The 22,192-nt window shown below is 55.1% G+C and overlaps 9 protein-coding genes across 9 annotated transcripts; 4 read left to right on the forward strand and 5 right to left on the reverse strand.

Moving 5' to 3' along the window:
- Nucleotides 1–1,385: 1,385 nt before the first annotated feature.
- On the reverse strand, nucleotides 1,386–2,330 carry BAUCODRAFT_134631 (uncharacterized protein; the record flags this gene model as incomplete). Its single annotated transcript, XM_007683069.1, has 4 exons — nucleotides 2,058–2,330; nucleotides 1,895–2,005; nucleotides 1,527–1,832; nucleotides 1,386–1,458 (listed from the first exon to the last, which is right to left on the reverse strand). The coding sequence occupies exons 1-4, from the start codon at nucleotides 2,135–2,137 to the stop codon at nucleotides 1,386–1,388; spliced, it is 570 nt and encodes a 189-aa protein (XP_007681259.1). The 5' UTR covers nucleotides 2,138–2,330.
- Nucleotides 2,331–2,501: 171 nt separating this feature from the next.
- On the forward strand, nucleotides 2,502–3,094 carry BAUCODRAFT_152229 (uncharacterized protein; the record flags this gene model as incomplete). Its single annotated transcript, XM_007683070.1, has 5 exons — nucleotides 2,502–2,528; nucleotides 2,586–2,600; nucleotides 2,743–2,896; nucleotides 2,950–3,015; nucleotides 3,069–3,094. 5 exons carry the CDS (start codon nucleotides 2,502–2,504, stop codon nucleotides 3,092–3,094), a joined length of 288 nt encoding a protein of 95 aa, XP_007681260.1.
- A 614-nt stretch (nucleotides 3,095–3,708) lies between these two features.
- On the forward strand, nucleotides 3,709–8,355 carry BAUCODRAFT_39010 (uncharacterized protein). The gene is made up of 2 exons (XM_007682745.1): nucleotides 3,709–3,826; nucleotides 3,953–8,355. The coding sequence occupies exon 2, from the start codon at nucleotides 3,967–3,969 to the stop codon at nucleotides 8,194–8,196; it is 4,230 nt and encodes a 1,409-aa protein (XP_007680935.1). The 5' UTR covers nucleotides 3,709–3,826; nucleotides 3,953–3,966; the 3' UTR covers nucleotides 8,197–8,355.
- A 481-nt stretch (nucleotides 8,356–8,836) lies between these two features.
- Nucleotides 8,837–10,492, forward strand: BAUCODRAFT_152231 (uncharacterized protein; the record flags this gene model as incomplete). The annotated part of the gene is made up of 4 exons (XM_007683071.1): nucleotides 8,837–8,848; nucleotides 8,907–9,018; nucleotides 9,091–9,684; nucleotides 9,744–10,492. The coding sequence occupies 4 exons, from the start codon at nucleotides 8,837–8,839 to the stop codon at nucleotides 10,490–10,492; spliced, it is 1,467 nt and encodes a 488-aa protein (XP_007681261.1).
- Nucleotides 10,493–11,246: 754 nt separating this feature from the next.
- BAUCODRAFT_28100 (uncharacterized protein) lies at nucleotides 11,247–13,446 on the forward strand (the record flags this gene model as incomplete). Its single annotated transcript, XM_007682669.1, has 3 exons — nucleotides 11,247–13,037; nucleotides 13,095–13,376; nucleotides 13,432–13,446. 3 exons carry the CDS (start codon nucleotides 11,247–11,249, stop codon nucleotides 13,444–13,446), a joined length of 2,088 nt encoding a protein of 695 aa, XP_007680859.1.
- Nucleotides 13,447–13,708: 262 nt separating this feature from the next.
- On the reverse strand, nucleotides 13,709–14,807 carry BAUCODRAFT_79349 (uncharacterized protein; the record flags this gene model as incomplete). The annotated part of the gene is made up of 6 exons (XM_007682853.1): nucleotides 13,709–13,865; nucleotides 13,927–14,217; nucleotides 14,279–14,376; nucleotide 14,535; nucleotides 14,585–14,631; nucleotides 14,694–14,807. The coding sequence occupies 6 exons, from the start codon at nucleotides 14,805–14,807 to the stop codon at nucleotides 13,709–13,711; spliced, it is 708 nt and encodes a 235-aa protein (XP_007681043.1).
- A 1,032-nt stretch (nucleotides 14,808–15,839) lies between these two features.
- On the reverse strand, nucleotides 15,840–17,162 carry BAUCODRAFT_152234 (uncharacterized protein; the record flags this gene model as incomplete). Its single annotated transcript, XM_007683072.1, has 1 exon — nucleotides 15,840–17,162. The coding sequence occupies one exon, from the start codon at nucleotides 17,160–17,162 to the stop codon at nucleotides 15,840–15,842; it is 1,323 nt and encodes a 440-aa protein (XP_007681262.1).
- Nucleotides 17,163–17,284: 122 nt separating this feature from the next.
- On the reverse strand, nucleotides 17,285–18,853 carry BAUCODRAFT_308930 (uncharacterized protein). Its single transcript, XM_007683073.1, has 2 exons — nucleotides 17,520–18,853; nucleotides 17,285–17,355 (listed from the first exon to the last, which is right to left on the reverse strand). Exon 1 carries the CDS (start codon nucleotides 18,642–18,644, stop codon nucleotides 17,571–17,573), a length of 1,074 nt encoding a protein of 357 aa, XP_007681263.1. The 5' UTR covers nucleotides 18,645–18,853; the 3' UTR covers nucleotides 17,285–17,355; nucleotides 17,520–17,570.
- A 1,020-nt stretch (nucleotides 18,854–19,873) lies between these two features.
- On the reverse strand, nucleotides 19,874–21,752 carry BAUCODRAFT_78941 (glycoside hydrolase family 1 protein; the record flags this gene model as incomplete). The annotated part of the gene is made up of 2 exons (XM_007682828.1): nucleotides 19,874–20,906; nucleotides 20,962–21,752. 2 exons carry the CDS (start codon nucleotides 21,750–21,752, stop codon nucleotides 19,874–19,876), a joined length of 1,824 nt encoding a protein of 607 aa, XP_007681018.1.
- Nucleotides 21,753–22,192: the final 440 nt, after the last annotated feature.

A 22,192-nucleotide genomic window follows, 5' to 3' on the forward strand; every position in this document is an offset into this window, starting at 1 on the left:
AGCCGTCTTTGTTTACCTTACGACATCGCATCGCCTGCGAACTCCACATGATCGCGACACAGACGTCCCACCAGCCCGGACGCCACCATTTATGAGGTCTGCTCTCGATCACCGGCAGCTGAGCACATTGTCCACCTCGCGCGACCATTGTTCTCCGTTTATTTCACGACAGCACATGGTTGCAGGAGCATGCTACCGAGCGCCTGTTACCTCAAGTAGTATCTGCAGCAATGTCGTTTACGTGCAAGTGATGTCGATAACGTCAGGCAGCTTACCCTGCGGTTCGTTCCTTCCCATTGTGACAAAGGCAGATTTAGCTTTCGCTACCGAGATGCTTCGTCTGCCTTGCAAGCGTAGAGGCACGAAGCTTGCGATCAGTCTCACGTTGAGTAGGCCGGCATGACATCAGCTGAATCTTGCTACGCTGTATGGAAGCTCACCTTGCGGAACAATGAGCGAAGCTGGCTGTTTGAAGATCTGTGTACCTGCATATTCTTACCAGCAGTACCCGGTTTCCTCGACTGCAGGAGGTCCATAACGGCTGCATATGCGTTCATCCTTCGGAGCTGTCATGACCTCTGACATTCTTGACTCATCAGATCACTCGCGGGAAATGTCCACACGCTAACGATACGATACCTGTATTCACTGATACAAGCATGCAGAAAAAGGCTTCCAGACCGCGTCCGGCGGATCGCTGCATGCTCGTCGAACGTAGATGCTGCTCGTTTGAACCATACCCGCACCATGCGACTATGCGCTGGCCGTACAGGCAGACAGGGGGGTTAGCAATGCAGCGTCTGCAGAATTTCTCTTCCCCGGACTCCTTTGTGCGGCCGAAGACTGCGTGAGGCGGCTTCTGGATGCTTCGACAATCTCCGTATCAAGCCAAACATCAGAACCGTCGCGCAAGGCGGGTCTGCTGAGACCGTGGCCTCAGCCACTGTTGATTTCCACCCGTGATGAACAAGTAGGTTCTAGAAATCTGACAGCTCTACTCTCACTTTCCAGGTACTCGGATAACGGCTGGGGAGCTAAGGATGCAGACTGCTGCATGGTTACACGTCGTTTAAGCACAGCACAGCAGGAGCCGAAGCCCGCGGCAGCTCCCCGTACCGCCGAATGACTTGGTTTCATCTCACATTCGCTCGCGTCGCAGGGCTTTTGTGATCCTGGGATGAAAGGTTCTTGATTGCTGTGGTGGACGCTATCACAATCCAAGCATGCGTGGAGATGTTGTGATCGATCTGGAGATGCTCGACTAGCGCTCGGGCCATGGATGTACGGCGTCTCACGTAAGAACACCGCATTCACTGTTGCAAGTTTGAAGAATAAGCGTGGAAGGTAGTAAGTGAGCAGCTAATAAATGCTGTGAGCTCTAAAGACTATGTGCGCTTGTGCAAATCTCTGGCTGCGTTCTGCCAAGCACTGATGCTAGTCTGTATATCACCGTTGCTGCTGGCGAAAGTTGTAGAAGACTGTCGCCTTGAACGCCGCTACAACCATGAACTAACAATAAGGCTTACTTCGTCCGAACCTCCTTCAGCTTCTTCGCACTGTGCACAAACTGCGTAGCATACGCCTTCGGAACCATCTTCCGCTCATTAGGTTCCTGGACAAAGTACTCGTAACCCTGCTTGTTCGCAAAGTTGATGGCATCATCCTTGGTTTTGAAGTTGAGATGCGTGCCCTGCATGAAGTCTGCGCTGGATTGCCAGCCCATAAGCGGATTCTCCCAACGGTGGCCTTTCGACAAAACGTCCCAATCCATGCGCCACTGGTGAGAGTGCCAATTGCCGGACTGGGTGGCGGTTTTGGCTGGTCGGTAGATACTAGCAACATAGAATTAGCCAAAACTCGAGGGCTTGTGATAGATCTGATCATATCTGCTCACCGGACAGTCCGAGCTTGAAGGTCTATTGGTGCGCCCGACAACACCGCAGCTGGGGTATCGAGGCCATCCTCACTACCATCCATCACTCGTCGCGGTATCGGGGAGAATGCCCTGATTCGTGTTAGCCGGTACGTCTCCCTCCATAAAGTAGCCCTCGACCTACGATGTCCGGTAGTCCGCTGCTACGTTGTAGTCGGGATTATGTGCTGGTTGACCTTCGCCCGCGTCCTCCTGCCTGACCATACTCCATGTCGCTGCTTTTCCGGCTCGCTTGTCCGGCGCTTCGTCTGGCGACGAAGAGGGCCTACCTGCTTGGCCGCCTGCTGCTGCTGGAGGGTTATGTCCGGCTGTCTCCCATCGTACAAGAGCCGGAACGCGCCGTGAGATCGTTGGACGAGCCGAGGAGCGTAGCGTGTTGGTCGCTGCTCTGTGTAATGAAGCCATGCTGAACTACAGCGTGTGTGCACTCGTTATGGTGCAGCGCATGGTCGTGGTTTCGTAGAAAGGGCGCTCGGGCCTCCGGGGGTTTCCGCTTCTTCATTGAGACCGCAAGCTTCACCTGCTGCACTCCCTAGCGTATCACCACCTTGGTACCATATTCGCAAAGATGGTATCCTCGATCGTGCCCCCAAAGGTACGTACGGAGTATATGATTATGATTTGATGCCGTGCTGATGAAGCTCTTCGACAGATCGCCTCTCCAACCGTGAGTTATTCGCGCCGACCTCCAGTCTCCGACCGTACTCGCATACATAGATATCCCGAAGACCACCACAGCAAACCGAACAAATGCCTTATGGAGAGAAAACCCGGACTGTGTACAGACATACTAACTTGAGGGCGCACAGGCTATCGGCGGCGCCGCGGATGCCGCCCGCATGCAAAGAGTCGTCTCCTTCTACGAGAGGCTACCGCGAGGGAAAGCTCCGGAACCAAAAGCAAAGGGTTTCTTCGATTGGTACAGACTGAGATATATGACTGGCCGCAACCCATCTGTCATGCGTAGGCACTCTTACTGCAGGCCACTTTTTACACGGAGAGCTGACAACGTCCAGCGCTCGTACACATCATCGGCGGCATGCTCGTCATCGGCTACGCACAGAACTACTACTTCCATCTGCGTACGCACTCTATCCTGGCGGCAGTGATGCAGTTGATGCTGATGAACGTGCAGGACACCACAAGAACAACGCGCATTGAGCTGGAGAAGCGTAGGAATAGCGTGCGACAGCAGACTTCGAAACGGGAGCAGGCGAGCATGTACATGTAACTACTACCTTGGCGAAGCCGATCAATCCAGCACTGCAAGGCACGTTCGCCTGTTTACACTCTTCCACGCGGTAACGACTTCAAAGAACCTCGATCCAGGCGTTTTTTGTAAACCATGACCTTCAAATCTGCAGCATACTGCTTCACTCCGCACAGTGTCTGGTGCATAAAGGGAAAACCAGGTGCGCGACTCGTATATCCGCTTGAGGTTTTGCAGGTCTTTACTGCATGTACCACTGTAGGCAGTCTTCAGCCGCCTACGTCCTCAAACTTACACTCCGTGCATCAGCTACGTCTCCTTACACTGTTCGTTCCAAACTGTCTGTGTTGCTCTTCCAGCCGACATGGACCGGTGACTGGTGCGCCACAAACGCCACTTCGCCCTTTCGGCGCGGAAGGCTTGGCGTGCACGGACCTTCCGGGTAGCGGACGCCCTGGACGAGGCTCCTTTGATGAAACACTCACATCCATCCTCCTTCACGCCGACTACGCGCGCAAAGACTACTTCTTCTACTCTGCTCCAGACATTAGCGGCTGAAGACCCATCCTCGGGCAGCACACGACTCGCCGTAACAAGGCGAGCGCGGGAGCAGAAAGGCGCTCCAGCCTGACGTAGAGGCTGCACACGACACCGACGTCCTGGCGAACAGTGAGTGAAATTAGGTGAGTCATATGCTCTGTACGGTGTCGCCGTTTCACTCGCAGGTGCTCCCTGCGAGTGAACAGCTTGAGTGTCCTGCGACACGCCGAGCCACGCGTTCCCGCTGACTTCCCCGCCTTGCACCATAGCCTACGGGACTGTTATGGCAGAGCAAATTGACCACGATGTGGTGATTAACTCCGAGTCGGCGGGCACCTCGGTGCCTGCTGGCGTTGCTGCGAACCACAAAGAAATCGAGTCTGCCGTAAGCGGCACCAATTCCACTATTACCACAGCTACACTACCGGAAGGTCTTTCCGATGCCAAATCTGCAAATGAAGCGGCTACAGATACCAATTTATCGGTCTCCGAAGAGACTATCCTCGGAGGAGCAGCTGAACCAAGTGCTGGGGACGCTGCGCTCAAGCCGGAAGAAGGTAGCTTGGCTGCAGAAGCTTCGGCAGAGCCTAGCATCGCCTCGGATACGGAAGGAAGTCGCGCAGATGGCGCGGAGAGGAAGGAAGGCGACAACATGAAATCGACAATGCTTAGGAAGGCTCCCACATTCAGCAAGGTGTCGGTCACGAAGAACTTCATGGCGAAGTCTGCGTCACCAGTACCAGCCGCGCCAAAGATTGGAGAGAAGCCAAGTCCACTTACTACCTCGACACAGCCAGCAGCACTCAAACCACGCCTCGTGGCGAAGACTGCTAGCTCGCTCCAAGGTGTGCCGAGAACTGGCGCCGTGCCAGCAGGAGGACCGGACGCAAGCAAAGTGTGGAACAAAAACCGACCGGTCCCGCCGCCTCCGCCGAAGCACTTCACTGATGAGGAGCTCAAGCAGCAATATGGTATTCACCTTGCTACTCGCTTGCAGACCGACGAGAATGGGAAGGAAGTGCCGAAATGGGCAGATATTGATGATGATGAGGATGACTGGGCGCCAGAGACTGTCGTTTGGATGGACGGCACGAAGTCCACGCTGACGCCATCGGAGATTACGCCGATCCAAAAGGATTTACCATTGTCCGCGCCGCAAGCTGTGAGACCTGCTGAGACAGCAAGACCAATTTTGGCCGTAAAGAGACCTGGAGAAGGCGGTGCGCCTAAAGTGATCTTGAAGTCAACTTCGGGTGCGCAACAAGCCAAGCAACAGCCCAATGGCACCGCGCCGTCTCCGACACCAGGAGAGAAGCCCGCACTGAAGCCAATGAGCCCTGCTCCAGCTCCTCCGGTGAAGTCACCTTGGGCAAAGCTTCCGGCAGTCGAAGCTGTACCGCTTATCAATCCGCCAGTTCAACAGCCCATGCCGTCTGCACCTCTGCCGTCACAGGATGCTCGCATGTACGAGCCGCAGCCTTCGCCGACACCGGCGCGTGAGATTGCGGCGGATACATTCGACAGATCGTGGCATGAAGGTGAAGGCGCGCCGCGTGAGCTGTTCAATTCCGCAAACGGCCGGTACGAACCAGTTGCGGAAGGAAGGCGTGGCTCCATTAGGCCAGACTCAATCGCGCGGAAGACGTCTCTGTTGCATAGATCATCTCAAACCGGGCAGGGCGCTGCTGAAACTTCCCCCGCGTTCCAGTCACGGACGAGCAGCCAGGTGGACGGTGCATCCTGGAGTCGTCGTCGGGGCTCGAGCGTCAGTCACGGCAGTCTTCCGCCAGGCAGACGCATGTCTGTGTCTGTATCACATCCTTCAGACTTATCACCTGCGCCGGAGGATGAGAGACGGCAGAGTACTGCGACAGCACACGACCTGCGCGCCTCCCCGATGTCGGCCAGGAACGAGCCGCAAGAGCCAACCTTTTCACAGCAGTCCGCCTGGGACCAGCAGATGCCGCCGCAGCCGGAAGCTGGGATGGAAGCAGAGCACGGTCTTGAAGATCCACTCAAGGCTCAAGAGCGTATCATGCGCGAAAAGCGCGAAGAGGCTCGCAAGCGGCGGCAGGAGGAAGAGGAGCGCTTGGAGCGAGAGAAGCGTGAGCGGCTTCAAGCGAAGCTTGCCGCATTGGAGAGCGCCGGCAAGTCGAAGAAGGAGCGCGAGGCTGAAGCTGTCGCTGCCGCCACCGTACCTCATGACAATGAGTCATTGACCAATCAAACAACAGACCAGCAACGTACTACAGGCACAAACTCTGAAGAGCCGCCAGCGGTGTTACCACAAGCGGCGGAGGTCTCAGCGGAATTGGCGCCCGCTCTCGAAGATCAGTCTCTGCCAGCATCCGCGGTTCCGAAAGAGCCCCCACAAGAAATCCTGCCGTCACCACTTGCTCCTCGTTCACAGCCACTCACTGGACTCTCAGAGCTACCCATCTCCGCTGCGGACCAAGGGGCAAAGCAGCCGCTACGTGCTCACTTGTCGCCAGGAACTGCCTCACGCACGCCACATGGTACGCAACAGTCACCATATAAGGCTCCGCCGTCATCATACTCCTCGCCCGGAGACCGCAAGCAGCAGCCATTCATCCGCTCGCCTTTCGCACCCAATGATACATTTGGGACCTGGAGCACGCCAGCTCCGAACGGCAATGTGTGGGGCTCGTCGGGTATTGGTAACGGCACGTTCGAGAAGGCTAGTAACTTCGCACCAGTACCAATGTCGCAGACGTCTGGGTTGCCACTGCCACATGCTCCAGGCATGCCACAGCCGCCAGGCTCAACGCGCATCTCGCCGCAGACATTCGGTCAAGATGCTCGTTCGCCAAGCTTACAGCAACAGCCGCCGGCTGAATCAACGCGGACTTTCCCACCGCCAGGGCTAGAGTCTCGTCCAGAACATGCTTGGGGGGCGTCACGACATGCTGGCATGTCGCCAGCTCCAGGTCTCGGTCGCTCGACTCATCTTCCCGGACCGATTGCACCGCCGTCTCGCGCGCAGCAGCAGGCCCAGCATCCGGCGCCACGCCCAGATGCGATCTCAGCCTGGAACAATGCAGCCTCAAGACTCCCACATCAGTACTCCGCAGATGCGGAGGCAGCAGAGCGTAAGCAGCAGGAAGGCATGCCTGCTCCAGTTGTGCCACCACGTGATGAGACGATCCGCGAGACCTTCAAGCAAACTTCGGCTGGCGGCAAGCTTGGAGGCCCAAGACGGTACGACAAGACCGAGTACATTGTGCACGATGCCCAAGGTTCACGCGCCGTGTCGACGCTCAGCCCGGCGCCCCCCAGCACGCAGACTCAGCCCATAGGGCCTGTTCCTACCGCTTCACCACTCAACGAACCGTGGAAGGCCGCAGTCGAGAATACTGTCCGCATACCTGACGGCTCACTCAATCCCGCTCATGGCGGGTTGCCCGTGCAACAACCGCCTATTGCTCCCCCGTCTGCGCCCGCGCAATCTGTGACAGCGTACCACAGCCATGTGCACTATCCTACAGGTCCGTTGCCGGGAGTCCCCATAGCATCCGTCAAGGACCGGTCACCTCCACCTCCGGAGACTGCAGAGCATCCCGCTTTCACGGGCGACTACGGACATCCTCGGGTTAAATTCCCGCAACCGCCTCCTGTCGTCAAGCTTCCACCCGCTGCCACCCAAACATCGCCCTATCTGCAGCAGCAATCGCTGGCAGGACCGTTGTCGGGCGCACATCAGCGCCATCTGCAGGCTTGGGGCCCACCAGGCGTTGTAAGACCTCTGGTTCAGAACAATGAGTGGCAGGCACGGTTCAATGGACTTTTCAACCGCACACCGATCCAGACAGAGGTCCCGCCATCGCCACCCGGGACGCCACCAAAAGCACAGGATCCGGTGCTCGCCGTTGCGGCCGCTAGTAGGGCTGTCATGGAAGAGACGTCGGCTGTTGCTGCAACAGTGTCTTTGCCGCTGTCGCAGGTTAAGACTGCCCCAACGAAGGGAGGCTTTGTGATCGATGACAGCGACGACGTGACTTCAAAGCCGGGTATCGACGAGATGTTCGCCGAGGAGCGCAGCTTTGGTTCCTTGCCCGACATACGCATGCCGAGGAATGCTATATATGACCCGGGCGTCTATCGCATGTTCCGCGACCGAACGCATGGACGATCTGCCAATGCTCCGGTGACCCAAACGGAGCCGGACTGGCTAGGGTTCTTGTGGCCTAGAAATCCACAGGGCATCTTTATCAAGCTTCCGGGCACGAAGCTGCAGGACAGCAACCGGCTTGTTAGGTATGCAAGTGTGGCCGGGACCAACAGCTCGCGCAAGTCAAGCGGGTTCCATGACCGCAAGTCATCTGGCAAGTTCCACAAGGGCAAAGAGGGCAAAGGGAACAGTGGTTCAACCTCGCCTGGTACTACAACTACGTCGAATGCTGGATCGAGGCAAACCAGCTTTCAGAAGACGCCGAACTCTGCGAAGGCGGCCAAGGGGCGCAACAGCAACAGTACGCCGGTGAAGGCATCTTAGATGTTGCATCGGCAAAGCGGAAACGGGAGGAACACGCTTCGGTTAAAGCGCGCAATGCATCGACGAGGACGACGTCAGATCGTTCATATACGCTATTGTGACTTATTAGTGTAGCACTCATGTTTGTTCGCGTAAACGTTCAATCGAACCACATCATCCCTTTCAGCTTACGTGACACGCCTAGCAATGCCAACGGTCTTATCATATCTCTGCCGTACCGAGATGCATGCCACGGCTCCTGCCGAGCGTTTCGTCGGCGACTATTCCCCTTCCTGCAAAGGTTTCCTACGCCTTGACCCGGACATCACCCTTGCGACTCAACGTTCTCGAACTTCTCGCGTGCTATCTGCTCCACTTCAATTGTGCCAAGTCGGTCCAATTACGATTCAAGCATCGCCCAGCGAATTAGAGATACCGGTCGACGACCCTATCTTGCTAAGCTTGGTAGCACTGTCCGCCGCCAACATGACCATCGCGTGGCCGTGGCGGCCACCAGTTTGGTGGGTATGGGTTCAACAGCCAAGATACCTGGACCTCTAAATAGTGAAGGAGGCGGTAGGTGTTCCATTTGCTCTTGCTTCCCTTGCTCCCCGTCTCTCGCTCTCGGTGTACAACCCTTCTACTGGGCGTGACATTCACGATGGCAACTACTGTAGGTCCAGTATTCTGACTCGGGCTTTTAAATGAGGTTCGACTAACGTACGAGATAGCCGGCATTCGACGCAGCTCACCCTTGGGGAGGAAACAGTCGCAACGCCGAAGTCGACGTCAACGCGCAATATGCTGGCTTCGAATTTCACTACGTCTATCTTGTTTTCTGCGGTACGTATCTAAAGAGCACAAGCCTTGCCTACTGTTTACGACACCGCTAACGCTTCAGTTCTCAATTTGCAGGCTTCATTGTCTGGCTCATCATTCCCGGCATCGGTCTGCTCTACGGTGGTCTTGCGCGCCGCAAAAGCAGTCTGTCTCTGCTGTTCCAAAGTCTGATGGTCGCAGCCGTTACGACTTTCCAATGGATGTTCTGGGGTTACAGTCTGGCCTACTCTCGTACCGCAGGACCGTTCATTGGCGACCTTGCGAACTTCGGAATGATGAAGGTGCAAGCTGCCCCGAGCCCAGGCAGCCCGTACATCCCGGAGATAGTCTTCTGCTTGTATCAGATGCTTTTCTGCGCATGTACAGTACAGATTGTGGTCGGTGGCTCGTTTGAGCGAGGCAGAATCGTGCCGTCTCTGGTTTTTGGCTTCTTCTGGGCTACGATCGTATACTGTCCGATTGCTTGCTGGACGTGGAACTCAAACGGTTGGCTCTACCAACTACCATCTCTCGACTTCGCCGGGGGTGGGCCTGTGCACGTTGCATCTGGATGGGCAGCACTTGCGTATGCTTTCGTACTGGGAAAAAGAAAGCATGTGGGCGAGAAGAGTCACGCCAAGCCTCACAACACGACGCTCGTGTTCCTAGGTACTATCCTAATCTGGTTCGGTAAGCACATCTGCTGTCTCTCGTAGGAAGCGAGCGGTATGTACTGATAAACGCTCTAGGATGGTTCGGCTTCAATGGAGGCTCTGCGCTTAACGCAACCGTCCGCGCGATGTATGCTGCTTTCAACACCAACACCGCCGCCAGCACGGGTGCCATCGGCTGGGTACTCGTCGACTACATTCGCACAGGCGGACGCTTCAGCGTTGTCGGCGCATGCGAAGGTGCCATTGCCGGTCTCGTTGGCATCACTCCCGCTGCAGGTTACGTTTCCTGCTGGCCTGCCGCGCTTATCGGCTTCCTTACTGCCGTTGTCTGTGCCTGCCTGCAAGACCTAAATGACTGGCTGCGTATCGATGAGGGCCTCTACGTCTTCAAGCTCCACGGGGTGGGCGGCATGATTGGCAGCTTCCTGACTGGCATCTTCGCCGATCAAGCCATCTCGGCCCTGGACGGCGCCACGCTCGCTCCGGGAGGCTGGAACAACAATGGGGTGCAAGTCGGCAAGCAGTTCGCTGAGATCACTGCCATATCAGCTTATAGCTTCGTCATGAGCTGCATATTGCTCCTCATCCTGAAATACATCCCTGGAATGCAACTCCGCGTGAGCGAAGAGGCCGAAATGAGAGGACTTGACCTTGATCAATTCTTCGATGAGCAGATAGGTGAGGCAGATTGGGCTGCCTTCATGCCGAAGAGCGAGATCACACATGGAATGGCAGAGGAGCGTGCAAGGCATGACGATACCGGCATAGTGAGCAGCGGTACGAGCGTCAATAGGGAGGCTACAGTGGCGGAAGCGAAAGCGTAGAATGATCAAGTCTTACTGCAACCCCATATTGTCCGCAATCGGATATGTCGAACGTTTCTATTCCCGTGACCGAGATGTGTAGCGAACATCGGCGGCGTGTTACCGTTACACGATGTACCAGAATCGCCATGCTTGCCGCTCAACGAGACCGAAATCGGTGATGGGCGTTGGCGGAGAGCTTTCGGCCGCGCAGCGTTCCGCGCTGGTACGACTCGACTCGGACGTCTGTGGAGCAGCGGTGATCGACTTTACAAGCATTGACTGGCCAAGTGTAAGGTTCAGCGTATAGGGATGAAAAGCGTACTGTATATAGCAAACGGTGCCGCATTACCTATCGTCTTCGGAACGCCCTCATCCGGATGTCCGACTTCTCCTTATACACACAAAACGCATCGGCAGTCGCATCGTTGGGAGCCGCGCAGGTGGAGAGTTCGCCAGCTTCACATGCACTAAGCCCCCCCACGCCACCCGAACGGACAGATTTCGGCATTGATCCAGATGGCAGCGTTGTACAGTTGCTGACTTTCGTCTGTTTGCGATTGAGCAGAATCACTCTTCGACAACCACCCTCACTCTTGAAGCCGCTCAAGCCGTATAGGACCGTCAATCAGATCAGCGCCCGAGTCAGCCGCATCGATCAGTGCCAGGACCCTAAATAAAAAGCTTCTAGGCCTCCATAAGCTGGTAGGCTGTTTACTTCGCTTGCGTCAAACAGAGTCAACATCTCAGCCATTGGTGAGGCCGCTCCGCGAAGATGGCCCAACTAGATACGATGGACATCCTCGTCCTGGTGGTGCTACTGTTGGGCACGCTCGCCTACTTCACCAAGGGTAAATACTGGGCTGTTCAGAAGGATCCCTATGCCACCTCGCTTGCAAACGGCACTGTCGGCAAGGCGGGCAAGAGCAGGAACATCCTCGAGAAGATGGACGAGTCCGGCAAGAACTGTGTCATCTTCTATGGATCGCAGACGGGCACTGCCGAGGACTATGCATCTCGGCTGGCAAAGGAAGGTTCGTCTCGCTTCGGCCTAAAGACGATGACGGCGGACTTAGAGGATTACGACTACGACAATCTCGATCAATTCCCCGAGGACAAGGTGGCCTTCTTCGTCCTTGCCACGTACGGCGAGGGTGAGCCGACAGACAACGCCGTGGAGTTCTACGAATTCATCAGTAGCGAGGATGTGTCGTTCAGCGAGAAGGGTGGGATTGAGGAGAAGGCGCTGGGGGGCCTACAATATGTCGCATTCGGTCTAGGTAACAACACGTACGAGCACTATAACTCCATGGTTCGCAACCTCACGAAGTTCATGGACCGCCTTGGCGCTAAACGCATCGGAGACGCTGGGGAGGGTGACGATGGCGCTGGCACAATGGAAGAAGATTTCCTGGCCTGGAAGGAACCGATGTGGGCTGCATTGAGCTCGGCGATGAACCTTGAGGAGCGCGAAGCAGTCTACGAGCCGGTATATGAGGTCACGGAGAAGCCAGATATGAGCGCGGATGACGACCTTGTGTACCTGGGCGAGCCGAACAAGAACCACTTGGAAGGTCACTCCAAAGGTCCGTACAATGCGCATAACCCATATATTGCGCCCATTGCAGAGTCGAAGGAGCTTTTCAATGACAAGACACGCAACTGCTTGCATATGGAGATTGACGTTTCTGGCTCAAACCTGTCGTACACCACCGGCGATCACATCGCCATCTGGCCTACGAATGCCGGCAAGGAGGTCGATCGGTTCCTGAACATTCTTGGGTTGACCGACAAGCGGCATATGGTCATTGCTGTAAAAGGCCTGGACGCCACTGCAAAGGTACCCTTCCCATCTCCAACCACATATGACACTGTGGTGCGGTACCACCTCGAGATTTGTGCTGGCCTTTCTCGCCAATTCGTGTCGTCTCTTGCCCAGTTTGCGCCGAACGAGACCATCAAAGCCGAAATCACCAAGATTGGCAGCGACAAGGACTACTTTCACGAGCATGCCGCATCCAAGAACTACAACATTGCGCAGTTCCTCGAGGCAATGGGTAATGGCGAGAAGTGGACGAAGATCCCATTTACACTTTTCATCGAATCTCTGAACAAGATCCAACCACGATACTACTCCATCTCCTCCAGCTCGCTAGTCCAGGATAAGAAGATCTCCATCACTGCCGTTGTCGAATCGCTCGAGGCCGTGGGTGCACCGCATGTCGTAAAGGGCGTCACGACCAACTACCTGCTTGCTCTGAAGCAGAAGCAACACGGTGATCCCCACCCGGATCCTCATGGCCTGGACTACGCGATCGGCGGTCCACGCAACAAGTACGATGGCATCCACGTTCCGGTCCACGTCCGGCACTCCAACTTCAAGCTTCCGTCAGACCCATCAAGACCTGTCATAATGGTGGGTCCTGGTACCGGCGTTGCCCCGTTCCGTGGTTTCGTGCAGGAACGGGCACAGCAGGCTAAGAACGGTGAGAACGTGGGCAAGACAATCTTGTTCTTCGGTTGCCGCAACTCGCGTGATGATTTCTTGTACGCAGACGAATGGAAGGTACGTCTGGCAAACCTTCGCTGCAGCAAAGGGCGTTGAAGCTGACATTGATCGCAGCAATACGCGGAAGATATGGGCGACAAGTTTGAGCTCGTCACCGCCTTCTCGCGAGAAGGACCAAACAAGGTTTACGTGCAGCACCGCCTCAAGGAAAAGGCTGAGGAGGTCAACAAGCTGCTTGAGCAGAAGGGTTACTTCTACGTCTGCGGTGATGCCGCAAACATGGCACGTGAGGTCAACGAGGTGCTGGCACAAATTATATCGGAGCAAAGAGGTATTCCGAAGGAGAAGGCAGAGAGCATTGTGAAGCAGATGCGGACGAGCAACCTCTACCAAGAGGTGTGTATCCACTGTTGTTCGCTTGGTTCCGCACGAGTTACTGACTGTGCTGCAGGATGTCTGGTCGTGAAAAAAGCAGTTGTCACCTTTGGTTTGGCGTTGGTGGGAAGCATTGGGTGTATGTGCATGGAGTCACTGCTTGCTTGGCACGTTTGCTGCAGGAGGGCGGTGTCTGTAGCTGCGTGGCTGTATCTAGACTTTCCACTATGCGATGCTGAAAAGAAAGGTTACTTTCGTCGCATACACGACCCTGATGACAATCTGGTTCTCTTCCGTTTTGCATTCTGTATAGTCCCGACCGACTACATCTTCTCCTCGGTTCCCACAACGATTCAGATTTTGGCCAGTCCTAACGCGGCTTTGGCCTTCTCATGCGTCGGCTCTCGGACCATGATGTCAAGCTCAACGTGCTCGTGAGCGCGTTGCAGGTAGATGTTCTTCTTGAACACAAACCCGAGCTTGCCGTATATGATGCGATTCACCGGATGACTGAAAGCCAACAGAGTCAGTCCCGCACGCTTGACAACCATCGCAAGCTTAGCGTCCATACCTGCTCTCTAGATAGCAAGCGCGACCCTCCGCATCCGCCATACTCGTGACATAGTCGATCACGGCGCGGGCATAGCCTTTCCCACGGCCAGATGGCTTGGTACCGATGTAGACGAGGTACCAGCTTTCGTCGTCGCGCTCGGCCAAGACCTGGGCTTTGGTGTCGTGCAGCAAGGGTAGGAACTCGGTGAAGAAGCGCTTCTTGCCCTCTCTAGAAAGCTGGAAGTTCAGGCGCCACATACCGCTCCGAAGGATTGTTGCCACGTCGTCCATGTTCTTTCCAGGTGGCATCCTTCGCATCGATTAGCCATGTCGATGTGGAAACACATGCTCCCATCAGACTGGAGACTCACCATAGAGCGACACAGACATAGTCGGGACCTGCAGACACCACCAGCCCACTCAAAAGGTGCGCGTACACGATATACTGCATCATGCTCAAATGGACCTCCTGTGGTCAACGACACATCAGCATTTCGCTCACTGACGGAGAGCGCTTGATATGGATTCGAGACTTCGAGTCCCGATGTTCTCCGCATGAAGACCACATTGCAGCACTCAGGTCAAGCAACAGATGCGGGTATTGTGGCTGTATATGGAGAGACGTACCCTGCCGATGTTAGCTCATGACTTTACACTGCATTCAACCTAAGGGCTACCATTTCTGTTCTTTAGTCCAGTGCACGGTATCTGGAGTATTGAGAAACTATCAACAGCGTATCAGACACCGGATGCGCTAACCGAAACGCTCTGCGTTGTGAGTCTTACGTATTCGCATGTATGGTCTTCGGCGAACGCTTCAGCCAAGGTAACTGCAGCCTCCCTCCATTCGTGCAGGCCGAGCACCCGGACGCCGCTGGCCGCTACTGCGCCGTCTCCCATGACAGAGTCAAACCGTTTGAAAGTACCTGGAGCAGTGTGATCACTTATGGCTGGCTCCATTCGCTCGATGGAGACGGCGGCAGCAGCGGCGATCGATGTTTCCATAATTGCGTATTATTGCAATGACTACTACTCAGCGGGATGAATGCTCGGCCTGCTGGGAGAATGTTATGGTATTGGATGCGACCCGACATCAATACTCTTGATATGTCTGGACCGCAAGCGGAGTTGTGAAGATTGGAGTCGATCTGCGTTCTGGTCGTAGTACTGCTTGGAGGACAATGTAGACAGTTAACCCTTGGTTCGACTGATTCGACGATTGTACAAGACCACAAAGGAATAGGGAAGTAGACAAGAGACGACCCTACTTGGCCTTCATAAATCGATCATTCGGCCCAGAGCCTGCCCCACGTCGCGGATCAGCGCGATTGGGATTGCTAGGCCCACTGACACATAGCATGACTGGGCGAAGCATCGACGTAATCTATGCATGCCAACTACTGCTGTGCTTCCTATCACTGCTGGCGTGGCAGAACGACACGTGGCAGTGCGTTGAAAATTGCACGAGTATGCAGACATGGAACTGATCTAGTGAGCCGAGTGTAGTCGACGAAGGTGAAAGGGGAGCAAAACCGAATATATTGCGTCCCAACTCGCCTGTAACTGCCTTTTTCTTCGTAGCGTGAAATACATACCTCTTGGCGAAACCGAGGGGACCGAGGATTGTATAGCAGCAAAGGCAGCCTCGCGGAGAGCAAAGATCGCTACGGTGATGCTAACTCACTGGTAATCACGCTTGCTATTGGCTTGCGCGAACAACGTTCTAATAGCAGCGTTACGAAAATGAGCTGCTGTTGTAGCTGCATAGGAATGCATGTCACAGCGCAATCGCTTATCATCCCACTTCAACAGCTTTCGTCGATCGGATCAATTGAGCTGCTCCTTCACTGTTCTGCGTCACCCTCATGTAGTGAAGCTGCTAGCTCCGCCTGCCTGTGTCGGCGGCAAACTTTCCGTAGATATGCCAGCCTGTTATTGGATATAGGGGGGATAGCTATCCACGGCATCTTCTGGATGGCTCTGAGTTTTAATGTCCGTTGCAGAAGGATCTAGGCTCCCATAAGGAACCAGTGGTGGAGCACTCGAATTTACAGCGGCCGCCGACTTCATGACTGCGGTATTCGGGACCGCTGCGGTGCTGCCTCGTAATCCACTTGTCGATTGCAAGACGGCAGTAGTGCCTTCACAGCTCAAGGGAGGTGCGACGAAGGGCGGCGGGCGTATCGACTTCGCACAGCGAACATTCCTCGCCATCGACTTGCGCCTGATTAGTGCCTGCTTGACCTCTCCGTGACCGATACTGGGCGCACGGGCATCCGGAGCCACTGCGGCAGACGTAGGGGCCGCTGCTAGAATGCATGTAGTCTCGGAAATGCCGTCGTAAGGACCAACGTCAGTGGTATCATACGTTAATAATCTGGCGCCTACGTTGAATAAGCCTAGGTAACAATCTTCATCATCGTGATCAGTCAAGATCACTCGAGGTGGTTGCTGTGACTGCATTGTCTCAGCTTCGAGTTCAGCGATGTCCGTTGCGGCATTGTGTTCGTCCTTGTCGTCAGGTAGGGAACCGTCTCCGGCTCGCAAACCTCTGAATGCAGCGTCGTCCAGGTTGCCAAGGCCCATGCTTTCAACAAAGACTGAGCTGCCGGCACTTGGCGAGCACCGTCTTGCTTTCACATGCACGGCTTGCTCGTCTTCGTGGTCCGGTTGATCAGCCTTGCGCTTCGCCTTGGCTAAAGCTAACACTTTGTGGCGACGATCTGGCAGGGCATAGTCCTGTGGATGTACCTTGGTATTGTAGACTACAGACTTCCTCGCTTCGCTACGTGCGGAACGCCGTGTCGCCTTAGGATCCGGTTGCGGCTGCGTCGAGAGAGAGATTGGCTGACTCTCGGTACTGCCGTCGGAATCTGAGTCGCTGACATCGAGGTCCGGAGATTCGCTCTCGCTTGTCTCGGCTTTGTTATGTGGTACTAACACAGATCGTCCATACCGTTTGGCGGTGCGCAGCGGTCTGGTAACCTCATCCATCGGATGGTACTTTTGGTCATAGTTGGCCGCTGACCGACCGTTCCTGACAGCGCGTGTTAAGTGCTGCGCAGCGGGCGGCGAATCGTCTATCGTTCTACATGCGACTTCAGTGGCCTTCTGCGTGCTAGGAGTCGGCAGGATCGAGTTCGGATCTAGATCTCGAAGGACGCCCTTTGAACGCGGCGTTCCTTCCATAGGCCTGTCCTCTGTGTCGATCTCGATGTACTCCACGCGTGGCTTCAGTCCGGTGGTTTGCGGCATCTTGATCAGTGCTGCATGTTATTCGCAAACATCCTCAAAGGCCCGGGATTGTACGATATGCAATGATGGCAGGAGAAGTGACGTGAGCGGACAATGCGGAGGGCGGAAGGTTACCTAAAGCGCGCTGAGTTACGCGTGGGAACGTGACATTGCTTGCCATAGTGCCAGAGTGTAATGGCAGGGAGTGAGTTGCCTAGCGATAGACAAGTTAACGAGTGGTAGCTTGGACAGCGTCCTGCTCAGCTTCGTCTTCGCATGCGCCATTACTCGCAGTTTGTGCGAAGAGATTGTAAGCCAACGCATGCGTGCGACATGACGAGCGTACCTTCCTAAAATCTGCCCAGACGCCGCGCTTACCCATAGCTACGCTTGAACGCAAAATAAAACATTCAGAGCCCGAGGCGATGTTCAATGTGCCATCAAACCCGTGCTTCTCATTTGATACCTCCCAAGTTGCGTTGTATCCACAGCAAAGTCAGCCTCGCCTTCACTGTCGTCCACTTCAAGATCTGACTCTGACTCGAGGCGAATCTCTACCGGCAGTGGCGGCGGAGTCTCGAACGCAGTGGAGGTAACAACGATGGCAGGATCTTGACCTCTCTTCTCATCCTTCGCTCGTACTTTGAGTGGCGCTTCATCCTTTCGCTCCCCAGCATCCCCGTCAGGGATGGCTGTCGTCTTCTTGACTTTCAACAGTCCCTGTTCAGCGACGCCCACGGCACCGGCGAAGTGTTCTTTGGCCTGATTGAGCTCAAAAGCACAGTCGCCATCACGTAAGACCTGATGGGCAGCTCGCTCGCACAGCATCTGAGCCTTCTCCAAGTGGACACCGATTTTGTCGAGCATCTTGCTGCCGTCACCTTTGCCGTCGGCAAGCCTTTCTTTGCGGACTGGAGAGTCGTACGCGATCCGCGAGAGCTCAGCGTCTATGTCCTTTTCGCCATTGCTGCTTGTGCCGCTGCTGCTCGATCCGACCCACGACCAGGTGTTGCCTTTGGGGCCCATGCCTTCCTTCCTTATAGCATTGCGCCGTACACTGATGGCCCGCACCAGTGCTTCGAACCGCTTCTGAGTGTCTCCGTCGTAATAAACCACTACCATTCCTCTGGACCGGTACTTCGTTGGAGAGGAGTAATGGTCCGAGAGTACTGATGCTGTCTTCCTCTTCCGTTGCGAGAGTCGCAAAGCATCTGAGTCCGTGAGATGCGGTAGCTGTGGTCTGAGCAACGGTGCTACACCCTGCGTTTGCTCCTCAGCAGTCTGCTTCGCAACTCTCTGCTGACTTCGCCGAGACCGCAGAGATGAAGATCGAGAGTGCTTGCTTGTCGACCGCTCTTCGGATGAGGTAACCACTGGTTGACGTTCAATAAGCAGCTCCGTCTGTTTGGCTTTAGACTGCTGCAGGATGCTGTCCAAATCCGCAATCCACATTGGCACTTCTTGCAGCAGCGCCTCAAGACAAATCAGGATATTCTCAGCCATGTTGTATCCATCGAAACTCTTCAGCGCAGCAGCGCACCAAAGCTCATGTTCATCGAAGAAACCGAGTCAAAGTCTGGGAACCTTCATTTTGCTACGTCCAGCGGCATGTCGTGATCCGAACCATGAAAAGTCGCTACGATATGCAAAGGCCAGTTGCAGGGCATGGATCGATCTTGAACATGCTTTGGGACAGAAACGAAGTCTGACCTGTCGAGGCAGAAACACTAGGCGGACGGTGGAGCCTCACTGACGAGGTCGGCATAACAAGCACCGCCAGCATGGAGCGGGCCAGACCACCCGAAAGGCCCGGTTTCAATGATTTGCGAGTAGTCTGCCGCCTCCGCTTTAGCCCCAGCAATGATGGATTTGATATTGTACAACAGCAGCCAATCGAAAGGCTAAGAAGAGAAGAGAGCAATTAGCCGTTGAAATGCAGGTTCAATCCTACTGATTGCGGCAGATCCTCAACCCGGAAAGTGCGGAGGGGCAGGCAATCTAACAGCTCCTTGCGTAATGCATTTACCCTTCTTGCAGCTACACACAGGGTGATCCGAAGCCTCACTTTCGACGCCATCCACATGCTGCTCATAGTTAAGCTTGCCCAGGGTGCACAAGAAGTAGACTACGTGCAAAGGATTGTTCTGGATCTGAGGACCCTGTAATCGGATTTAGTCAGTAGACAAACGTTACGCCTCGGATCGTAGCAAGCTGTCTGCAGCTAAGTCTGCTGCTGGGACGCTATGAGAGCCTTCAATCCGGCTGCTCGGGGTTGTCGCGAGGCATCATCAGGCATCTGGACTGCATAGATATGACCACATGATTGGCGATATCCACATCTGATAATGATGGACAAGTTACCGACTCCTGCTGTACGTTTCGTAAGTACTGTACGTCGCTGCAAGTGCGGTCCGCCAGTCTCACCACTAGTCGATCCCGGTTGCCGCGCTCCACTTGGCAGGGTGTCGATTCCAAATCATTCAAGCTCACGAGTCATGCGATTCACGTTTAGAGCGCTAATAGACTCGCACGTGATCGTGATGCCGATTGCTGCCTGTAGATCTCACCGACATCTGGACTTGTAGGTCTAAATGAACACATTGCTGCCGTGAGGTATTTCGCACTAAACATACTGCAATCATCGTCCATACGATCAAGGATCTCACTTCAATCTGGCTCCACGATGCTACCGACCTCCTTCGACTCACTAGATATTGTACCTTTTTCCGCGCCTACAGCTGTCCAAACGCCGACTCCCTTTTCACCTTCCCAACGGGAGCAGTGATGTTCGCAGCACCACTGCCGAGCGTGCCGTGTGTCTGAAACCAGTTCAGGAATTGGAACATGCTAGCCTTGGGGTAGCGCTCTTGGCTTGTCATGTTGTTATACTGCAGGCCGAACCTAGTACCCAAGCCACTATTCCACTCGTAATTGTCGTAGATAGCCCAAGCGAAGGCGCCGGTCACGTTGACACCGTCAAGCACCCGAGCAGCAAGGATGTTGTCAAGGTAGCTTTGGATATAATCTGCGCGGCGAAGGTCCCACAAGATCTGCGAAGGGCTGTTGAAAGACGCTTCACACGGGTCTGCGAAGCCAAACTCTGACACTACGATGGACGGGACTGTCGGAAAATAGTCTTTCGTGATGAAGCTTAAGAAGGGCCGAATAGCCTGTGGTGTGCTCCATAGCCATGATGCGCCAGCGTCCGCGTTTGGGCCCTCTGGAAAGCCGTCCGGCTGCAGCGGCGACGTGATGGAACACTCTGGAAAGTTCGGATCGGACCTGTTCGCGGCACAGGCGGCGATACCATTGGGAGGCGCGGCGGCATAGTTTGCGGTGTAGCCATCAAGAGCGTAGAAGTCTCCCGAGCCTTTGATAAGGGCCATTTGATCCGCGGTTAAAGTGGGGAGAAGGTCGCCCAGCGTAGACTTGAGTGAAGCTGGGTAGTCGCCATTGGTCCACATACCGCCGAACCAGCCGATATCGAAGTCGTACTGGCGGGTCACGGCTTCGGCGTCAGCTGCGGAAGAACTGTTGGGCAAGATGTAGTTGGCAGAAGTCTTGTGAGTCATGGGCTTAGTGCCGCCGAACACCTCTTTGTACCACTTATAGACCGTGGCGTGCGCCAGCAGCGTGTAGTGACCACACAAGAAGCGAGCGCGTAAACCACCTCCCACGCCGATGCCATTATAATCAGGCAAGATTGTGCCGTATGGGTAGGTGGAGAAGCGCCAGTTACAGTACTGTGGTTCGTTGAAAGTGTACCTTTCGGGTGTATGAGCATCTAACTGCAGTATGCGAGACTCGGAAGGGTACTTACCAGGCCGTGACATACTTATCGTAGCGGGTAATGACGTACTTTGCGTAGTTGAAGTAGTCTTCGACGATGTCCTCGCTCGTCCATGCCCCATAGCTATTGAAGAGGGCAAGCGGAGTGTCCCAATGAAACAGGGTGACTACTGCCTTTATGTCGTTGTCCATGAGGTTGGCAAATAGGTCGTCATAGTGAGTGACACCCTGTGCATTTACTGGCCCTCTGCCGAATGGGAAGATGCGGGCCCAGCCGATGCTGAAGCTATATGATTGGATACCAAGAGCCTTCAGACGCGCATTGTCCTGCTTATAGAGGTAGTAATTGTTGGCAGTGATGTCTCCAGTCGTGTTGTCCGCGATCGAGTTCGCCCAGCGGTGCGGTAGCAGATCCCACACTGACGGCCCTTTGCCTTCGGCATCGACTGCGCCCTCGACTTGGAAGGCTGCGGAAGCCACACCCCAGAGAAAGTCATCGAGGAGCTTGGCGTCTGCGACTTCTTGAAGATATGCCGGAACAAGACCGTGTAAATTGCCGGGTTTGGGGAAGACCGAGGGCTCAGGAGTAGGCGAGACCGTTGTGGTGATCGCTGCGGTCTGACGGGGGCCGACTTGATCCCACAGAAAGGCAAGTTGCTCGTTCGAGAAGTCCGTGAGTGGCAAATACGTGCTTGTCCCGGCTGAGAAGTTGAAGCTTGTCGTAGAGTATAGCGTACTTTCAGTGATTGCGGGAATTGAGCTCTGAGACCCTGCGGAGCCGCTAGGTTGGCGTACCGATCCGCTTGTTGCACTTGCAGACATGTTTGTTGTACCCGTTGACACCCTCGAAGAGGAGATGGAGCTCGTAGAAGCGCCGGCCAAGCTTATGAACGAAGAACCCGGGCTCCCAGAGCTGCTGAGTAGGGAGGCCAAAGTGCTCGTTAGTATACTCGTTGCAGCGCTGCCTGGAGTCGTGGAAGGAGCACCGGAAGGCATCGACAGGCTGGCGATGGTCGTGAAAGTACTCATACTACCGCTGGAAGCCGCCACATGGCTCGTAAGCGGGCCGTTTGTGGTGGTCCATGAGGGCCACTGGGTCATATTGTAATCATGAGCAGATGCAAGCGCTGCGAAGAGCAAAGCAGCAGCCGTGCTGAACGCCATGACGGATGCCATCTTCCGTTCGAAGTGAGAGAGATGCGGACTAAGGAAGTAATGGGAGGAGGAGGCTGGACGTGCATACTTATCCTTCAGTGTCACTT

The sequence above is a fragment of the Baudoinia panamericana genome, assembly GCF_000338955.1.
Source record: "Baudoinia panamericana UAMH 10762 unplaced genomic scaffold BAUCOscaffold_14, whole genome shotgun sequence".
Lineage (NCBI taxonomy): Eukaryota > Fungi > Ascomycota > Dothideomycetes > Mycosphaerellales > Teratosphaeriaceae > Baudoinia > Baudoinia panamericana.